The sequence below is a fragment of the Rhyacophila brunnea genome, unplaced genomic scaffold (genome assembly GCF_057557595.1).
Source record: "Rhyacophila brunnea isolate RB1 unplaced genomic scaffold, BYU_Rbru_1.0 scaffold_16, whole genome shotgun sequence".
Taxonomy (NCBI): Eukaryota; Metazoa; Arthropoda; class Insecta; order Trichoptera; family Rhyacophilidae; genus Rhyacophila; species Rhyacophila brunnea.
The window spans coordinates 37,988,487-37,997,594 of NW_028232816.1; the positions used below are offsets into that span (position 1 = coordinate 37,988,487).

Here is a 9,108-nt window from a genome sequence, read left to right on the forward strand (position 1 = left end):
TGGTTATGTCAAGATAAAAGTTTTCTTTCTCTATTTCAGTTTTCTGCTCTTATCTATAGGATCTATAACAGCGTGGAGTGGGCGAAATCCCTGAAATGGTGGGGGCCACACCACTATTACCCAGTGGCGAAGAGTGGAGGTAGGCTGTTAAGGCTATACTTCAGCTGAGGCATGGTCTAAAAAGATCGTGACTAGGCGATGCATGGATTGTGCAAATGACGCGAGCCGAACGAAATATAATTTGTCATAAAAATTCAACATGCGTCCTTTTAATGTTATGTTTATTATTATATTCGTAATAATAATAGTATATTCATTGACATGTTTTCTTTTTCAAGTACATGCGGAACGTTTTTTAGTCATCTTTACACGATTTAAGAATATATTCCTCCGACGCTATCACAAAACAAATTGACTTGCTCACACCTCGACTGTCAGTCTCCGATTGGCGACGACTGCGAAATTTCATTCCACATACCGTTGAAAATTATTTGCCCTTTCACTTATGTACGCTCTTAAGATTTGGCATAAATAGTGAATACTAAACTTTACGGTCAAACGTATTTTTTTTCATTGAACTAAGACTGCAATGTATAGATATTGTTGGTTAGTTTCTAAATCTAAGAATATTACAGAAAACCTCTGTAAAGAGATGGAGCATAAACGTTTGAAAATAATGTCAAAAAATTACTACTGGGGCAACTAATTTTCATATAAAATCATTTTTTGCATCGAAAAGTAGCACTTTAGACAAACTGAAATTGCCTTCAGCGATTTTTATGAGAAATAGACGGCTTCAGAATTCGACATCTTGGTTCTGTCCAAGTTTCAAAGTACATTAACTCGTTTGGGGTAATAAATATATAAAAAATAATGTTTAAATTTTTATTGTTAAACAGCCATTTTTCCAAATACCATTTGATTTACATTTTCATAATACTAGTTTGGTAAACACACCATGTCACGTAATTCTTATCTGAGGTAAGCAAATATTATAGAAAGAGGTCTCGTCAAAGTCGTCTAACGAACGCCATGCAATCCAACTGTCATTTTGTAGCTTGCTCAACGATTTTGGCTTCCCGACAAAATGTGGATCCTGCAAAAATTACATAACATAATGAAAAAATACATACTATATATTTATTACGATAATTAAACTAATGAGAATTAAACAAATTGGTTAATCAGTTTGTTATGTGCCCAAAACATTAGCGTGCAATCCATAGATGCTGTAAATGCAAATCATCCCCATGTAATAATATTAAGCATTTATTGTGCAATTTTATAGTAAATTTGGCATCAATACAGTTATTCTGATGGATAAAAAGGTGTTTTTTTAAGCCCGATATAACTTGAAATTGTAAAAATAACACAAAAAATTAATTCGAAAGATCAATACATGGCATTAACATTTCAGACTGATTTCGGGCATATGGCCAGTGCGGTTATTCTTGACAAAGCGCATTCTGGATGTCCAATTTTGTGCCACTTTTTCGAGCACTGCTAAACTTCTATCACAATTAACACAAACTTGTTGGCTTCCAAGGCATAAATTATTGCTGGTTTATCAGTATAAACCAGTGACTTCACGTGGGCCCGCAGGAAATAATCCAGAGGTGTTAAATCGAACAACCTTGGAGACCAATTGACAGGTCCATTTTGATTGGAATAAGTTGATGGTTGCGGTCACCGCATGCCTCATAGCGCCATCCTGTTGAACCACATCTCATGCGGATCAATGTCTTTCATATTTAAAAAAAAAATCATAATTGATCAACTCCAGTGCATCCATTCTATCTAGCAGTATTACTACACATTATAAAACCAAAATTCATGAAGTTAGCGTCATTAATCCTTTCTATGCCGCAATTAGTTAATTGATAGTAATTAACATAAGAATTGGTGTAATTAGGGCGTCCAAAGACGCTTTGGGCACTTAACCGGTTAATAATACTTATGAACTATTTCATATTTATACTTTTGTAAACAATAATTGTTTACAAAGGTATAATATAAACAATTACTGTAATATATATGAATATCATTCAACTTGTTCTTCTTCTTGAACCTAGAAGAAGAAGAAGAAAGAAAGAAAAGAAGAAGATTCTTATTACTGATAAACACCTTCCATGCAGAATATTCACTTTTCTATGGCGACCAATTCACCCACACTAAAAACATTGTGGAATTTCAATTAAATGTTATAAAAAAAATGTTAATATACCCTGTTAATATATAAAAAAAATTTAGGTTATTTTTTCAAGTGAAATATGCAAATAACAATTTATTTAAATCTGAATTACAAACAGAATTTACAGCTAAATATTTTAAAATGTTAAAATCTATCACTTACAATAACAAGCAAATATGTCTCTTTATCTTCAATATGGACTCCGGCAATTCCTTTTGATGCGCAATCAATACTTCCTCCCATCATCACCGGACACCTGAATTCATCAAAGTGTGAATGCAGCGTCTCAATGTGATCTTTCAAATGTTTTCCTTGGTCAATGTGTATTATTTTGCAAGGAATGTTGTATAATTGGTCAATAACTATACATACCTGAAAATAAATGCAACATTTTGTATGTAGGTATACATCGCACCGTGAGTGTAAAACCAAGATATGTGCAAATTTTTCAATTTCGAGATTAAATGCGAAACAACTGCAAAAGTCATGCACTTGATAATGTAAAAGTGAAGTATGTAACTAAAAGAACATGATAATATAATGTAGATATAAACCAAATATTATGGTTTTATTTTAGAAACTATATTTGTCCTGACAAAATGAAGACTTCAAACCCTAATATCTCCAAAATATTATGTCTTTTGCACATGTCTTGGTTTTACATTCACGGTGCGGTGATAGTTATTGAAAGAAAAAAATAGTTAATGTATTAAATCAAAGTACGGGAGAGCAGGTAGGATTCGTACACAGGGAGCATTCGTACAGTGGTGATATCTTCACTATCAAATTCATTGACGTGCTCGCGTTTGTACGCGTGACTCCCGCTCATACGCATAGTGTAACCGTGAAGCGGGGCGTCAGTGTGGCCAACGGCTTCGACGGAGCACGCCGATACGTGTTTTCGCTGTATGTAAGCATTTTTTGTATTCACTTTTGAACACGCTTAGCTGTTATAAGTTTTGAACGAATGATATAAGTGACTTAGTATAGTTTATGAAGTGATAACTTCGTTTAATATGTAAATAGTCATTTTAGGCTAACTACAACGGTTATTTTTATTTTCAATTAATTTGTTGATTTCTCGGTTTGGGGTACCTTCGTGCAGTTATGAGTGGGGTAGATTAGTACAGTACAAATGCTCCCCATTCCTAACTGCGTGGCAGTAGAAAGATTGTTCACCAAAAATATTATTGTTACAGAACCATGCCGCGAATATATGTGAAAAAGGGGACAAGAACAGTAGGCGTTGATGAAGATGCAATGATGCAAGATGCAGCCGTTAGAATCCAGGCAAGGTGGACAATCAACTTCTACAGCGGGCCAAGATGCCAATGTACCAGAAACTCTACCTGCAGAATCAGAGATTACTAAACAAGATCTTCCACGGAGCTCAGCGCCAGTATCACTCTCCTTGCTATCACCTACAACTGCGCCTGCATCTTCATCAACTGTAGGATTAATAACTCCAGAAATTATCCGGCCCTATCCCAGAGTGCACAGAAATGCGTTAAAAAAGTCGAAGAAAGGAAAACTGCCAGGTAAATCGAGAATATATTACCCCTGAAAAAAATAGACTAGAAGAAAGAGAAAAAGCAAAAAAGTTGAAGAAGCAAGAGCAAGAGAGGAAACAAAGGGCTAAGGAGATGAAGCGAGCATTATATTCAGATACAAGAACCAAAACAAAGAGACAGAAGAAAACTTCAGGGACAACTAAACCAAAGAGGCAAAATAAAACTGTAAAGACTGATAGTCAGGATGAAACTGATTGTGAGGATGAGGCTAATATGAGTTTAAGAGAAAGTTCTTATTCTCCCATCGAAGAGACGTCTGAAGGATCGGATACTGAGAATGAAACTCCAGTTACGTCAGAGAACATCACAGAAGAAAGCTTTGTGATAGTATAGTTCAAGAAAAAAAAGACCGTTTTATATTATGTTGGGCAGGTGCTTAAAAAATATAGTCCCGTTGAGTACAAAGTTTCATTTTTGAGGAAGAAGCCTCATACCTGGAAATTTGTCTTTCCCACTACCAAAGATGAAGGAACAGTTTACATATCAGATGTGGTATGTATATTGCCGCTATCAAAATCTGCTTTTACAGCAAGAACAGCCCACATATTTAGCTTCGAAAAAGACCTATCTATGTATAATGTTGGATAGTACAACTATTAAATACATAAGATTAAGACCTATTACTTTAATGGTAAAATATATAATGTTGATTTATTTGTTCCTTTATTAACAAAAAAATAAATAAAAGTGTTATGTTTTTATGACTAAGTAGTTATAAGCACTTTAAAAACAATAACTATTAATTATTACTACATGAAGTCTGATTCTGTGTTAACTTTGATCTCAATACATGATTATATTACATTGAATAAATAGCATTTTCTTTGACTGTACGAAGGTTCCCCATTATGTACGAATGTGCCCCACACTATGTACGAAGCTACCCCATGTGTGGGGTAGTTTCGTACGTTTTCCATTTTTAAGAAAAGTTACCGTAGCTTCGCCATGCTGGTTTGTATCTAAACTACACTTCACTATTATTAAAGCCAAATATGTCGGGTATATAGATAGCAGCATTGAAGTTATTTTAAAATAGCTTACAGTTTTTTTTTTATACGGCTTAGAGTAAAAAGTGTATGAATCCTACCTGCTCTCCCCTACTGTTGGCTTGGGCTAAAGGAATTCGACATTGGAACCTAAATTGGACATTAGGAATAGGGGATCCAATCCCGAGCCAAAATTCTGATCCTGGGATTTCGGGATTACAATTTGACAATCCCGGGATCATTTTTTTCCATTGTTAATATAAAATTTTTATATTTACAAATAACATTGATAAAATCGGTCAAAAATAAAACTAATATAATTTATACTATTTAAGACATTTATTGTTAATATTGTATATCTACGTTCAATCTTGGAAATACATAAGTTTAATGGAGTAAATAATATTGTAATATAAATAATAATGTGAATTTAATATGAGATTGCTGTTTCTGATAGTAAAGAGTTAATGAATGGGTTAGCGAGATTTAAAATAGTAAAGCAAATAATCATGGTGTACTTATGGCCTTTCCGCTTCATAAATCTAATTAGTCAGCCAAATATGAAACTGCCGTAAAACGTAAGAGATCATGGTGGAATTACTTTGTTAAAAGTGCGAAGCATTGTTTTTTTACAATCATTCTCATTTATATTAATCTATGTGAAAAAATAAAATGAATTGGCAACTTACACATTGGTATAAATCAAACTTCATTGAAACTCAGTTTATTTCTAATGTAGTTATTTATTATTAAAAGTATTTTTTCTGTTATATTTTCGTTTTTGTTTTATTTTTCATAAAAATTGATAAAAAAATCAATCCCGAAAGTTTCGGGATTATGTTTATCAATCTCGGGATTCATATGTATCGAAAATAGCTCGGGATCCCGGGATTGGACATCCTAATTAGGAAGAATCAACAATGTAATTTTTAATTAGGTTACCGATTGCCAATAGTGGCTTGATTTAGAAGAGCGCTGATGAGCAGGCATTAAAAGGCCAATAGTTAAAATTTGTCATAATTAGTATGTCACCTCGTAGCATAGAGGTAATGCGTGGACAGGGCGTAAACCCAAGAGATGCAGGTTCGATCCTGCCGGTTGGCTTACTTTTTTCAAAAAGATTTTTTCTATTGGTTATAATATATTTTCTCAGAAGTGTTTTTCAAAATTATGTATGTTCAACAATGTAATTACTGTACTGTACAGTTTTGACCAAATGAGGTTCCGCGAATTTTGTCGGCTTTTATAAGATGTAATTTTAACAAATTGATTGAAGAAGACTAGCCAAGAATGTTTTAATTACATCGAAAACTGCGCTAGACGAAGACTTCAAGAAGTCCAATTTAATATTTCATTAAATGTTGACGGTTACCGATAATCACCACTTGACTTGGCCCCGCTTTTATATTCAAAAAACCGATGACATCAGGGGGTAAAGTTCTTATTAGGATGTTTGACCTTGCAGCAAAAGTTGTTGACATATTTTCTTGATCATAGATTATGATTAACAACTTCTTCTTTGCCCATATCCGCCCCTTAGCTGGAGCATATGGACACCACGCGGCGCCTCCAAGAATCCCTGTCGCTCGCCAGTTTTCTTGCTTCGTTCCAGGTCAAACCAGCATCCCGTAGCTCCGCCGTATACACTCTGTAGATTGTATTTAGCGGCCTTCCAGGACGCCGGAATCCGGTCGGCTTGAAGAACAGGCAAGCCAGGTTATAGGTCTCTTCCGCAGCACGTGGCCGAGCCAGGTCCAACGTCGCCTCTTCACTTTCAGCGTGATGAGAGGCTGCTTGGTACGTTCTCTTATCTCCTCGTTGCTCCTAAAGTCATACCACCGCACACCCAGTATTCGTCGCAAACATCTGTTTTCGAAGCTCAGTATACGGTTGCTCTGACCCTTTGTAAGGTGCCATGATGAATCATAATCATGATTAACAACATTTCGTGGATATCCAAAAATATACGTGTTAATTTCACTATACTGCGTGGAAATGTACTTTTTTTACTGATATTACTCTGTATTTTCGTTTAAATATTGTTAACAATTATTTTTTATGTATGTTGTTAACGGTTTTAATTAGTAATTTGCCATGTTCATTAACACATTGACTGCTGAGTAGATAATCATTTTTTAATTACCATATTTAAAAAGCATGCTAATTACATCGAATGGCCGCCTGATCGTTACGCTCTAGGTGCGTCTTTAGCGTCCAATGACTTAAGTATATTATGTGAAATAAATAAATTTGAAATTAACTTTGTGATAAATTTGTTATTTGAAGCTACAACCCACCGCCCTGGAGTGGTTCAGTCACATTCAGTCACTTACCCACTGTGGTTTTGAAGAGATTAATTTAATTAAAAAAGTCTGCACTAATTGAAAACTGTTTGAAAGTTTACATACCCACCTCGAAACTTCCAATCCATTCTTTAGAATTTATAAAGTCAGATGGTTTGTCTTCTAATTCAACTAAAACAGTTTGAATTTTTAAAATATCAGGAACATGGTATGTACCAGTTTTGTCAGTATTCTTGCATATCCATGAACAGATTGATTGGAGGGTACGATACCCACAGCCCCAACCCTGGAAAGTTTTTGTTTGTAAACATAATAATACGCAACATACATTATTAGGAAACCATTTTTTTTGTTTTAAATATTGATGTCGAGCGGGACCCAAATTGCATCACATGTCGGACTCAAGGTTCCGGTGAATGTGCTTTACCAATTAACTCATTTAGTGCTGACACCGCGACTGGCGCGTTTGCATTAGTTGGCCATTAGATAAAACATGATATTTAAATGTGGTAATTAAACATTAATTAACAGGTCAGAAGCTATCTCTTGAAAATACAATACAGCATTCTTTATGTTGAAAATACGTGGGTTTGAAAAGCTTCAATATATTTAGATGACTTCTAAGTGCTATATTATGTGAGTCAAATTAATAATTATAAAAAAATTAATACTATCGATGTACTTGAAATTTGATGGAATTAAAATTTAAATTCTAATCGATTTCAGTTTTGTACTATTGCATTTGAGTCATTTTGCAACCCGGACTTTACTTTTCGACATTTTCAGGCACCATGCACATTCACCAATGGATATACATCTTGATCTGATTTTTACAAATCAACCTGACCAAATCATATCATTTGAAAGGACTTTAGGGGTTTATCGAAATGTAACTTTCATTCCATTCAACATGTATGATCATTTTAGATTCTTGTACTAAGCTAATAATAGTTCAATTCTGACTTCAACGGTTTGCAATGATTTTTCCCCCCTGCTTGTTTAACACCTACCTTTGCTTTTTTCCTCGTCATCTTGGGACAGGTCCAAAAAAAAATTAAATCAATTAGAATTCAAATTGACAATGTCATTGCTTAGATAAAAATTCAAAAAAAGGTTGCCTTTTGTGGCAGAATTTGAAACATCTTAGATAGAGTAGGTACCTATTAGAAATCACGGTTTGCAAAAAAGACAGGCACTTTGGTCGGAGGTTCAATAGGTTAAGAGAACTCACCCAGAGAATTAAAGACGTGTGATTGAGTCCCACTAGGGTCAATATTATTTCGAGGATTTTTCAAAAAAAAAAAATTCAAAAAAATAGAACCAACGACTATTGCTGTATTTTGTAGCGGATAAAAAGCGGTACAAGTATGGGGAAGCCAGCGACAAACACATTTTGAAAATAGCCGATATACTGGATTATTTGTTAGGTTGGGTTAGTTTAAGTTAGGTTAGGTTTTCATTCTTGAATTCATGAATTTTGCCAAAATCGGCTATGACAATTAGCGCGATTCCCGCTGGCTTTCCCACAACCGACTTGGACCTCAAAATATTATAATATATAAACATATGTACACTTACTCTGTCATTAATACCATCGCATAAATAATGGTAATAATCAAACAGTCCTCTAATTAAAGTTGTTTGCCCATGTTTTGTTGGCAATTTTAAGTTTTGGGATAGATCGACTATCAGATTATTCATGATGCTGACAATTAACAGTTGATCACAATTCACAGAACAGAATAATAAGATATCATCATAGATAAGAACATTGTATTTTAAAGTTTTTACAATATGAAGTAGGTACATATGTATGTCAATATTGTGATCATTTTGACATGTTGATTTCATAGACAATATAATTACGTAAAGTTTATTATTGTCTTTTGAATCTGACAATGCTCGAAATATTTCTTCTTTTTTGAATAAATATTTATAAAATAACATAATTAAAACTGTATTTTTTATATGAGCTGAAAATTTTGAAGGAAGCTATAATTATTATTTGTTAGCTTTTGCTTTTACATTTTTTGTGATTAATTTTATTTCACGCCAAA

At 34.0% G+C, this 9,108-nt stretch overlaps 1 protein-coding gene across 1 annotated transcript; it reads right to left on the minus strand.

Moving 5' to 3' along the window:
- Window positions 1-871: 871 nt before the first annotated feature.
- Ufsp1 (UFM1 specific peptidase 1) lies at window positions 872-8,891 on the minus strand. Its single transcript, XM_085943514.1, has 4 exons — window positions 8,630-8,891; window positions 7,161-7,337; window positions 2,354-2,563; window positions 872-1,096 (listed from the first exon to the last, which is right to left on the minus strand). Exons 1-4 carry the CDS (start codon window positions 8,858-8,860, stop codon window positions 962-964), a joined length of 753 nt encoding a protein of 250 aa, XP_085799640.1. The 5' UTR covers window positions 8,861-8,891; the 3' UTR covers window positions 872-961.
- Between the last annotated feature and the right edge of the window lie 217 nt (window positions 8,892-9,108).

Excerpts from the sequence above, each read along its gene's own strand:
- Ufsp1 (XM_085943514.1), bottom strand. The coding sequence starts at position 8,860 with ATGTACCTACTTCATATTGTAAAAACTTTAAAATACAATGTTCTTATC. Across the intron at positions 7,338-8,629 it reads GCGATGGTATTAATGACAGA|GGTTGGGGCTGTGGGTATCG; the intron begins GTAAGTGTACAT and ends AAAACTTTCCAG. Across the intron at positions 1,097-2,353 it reads AGACATATTTGCTTGTTATT|GATCCACATTTTGTCGGGAA; the intron begins GTAAGTGATAGA and ends TAATTTTTGCAG.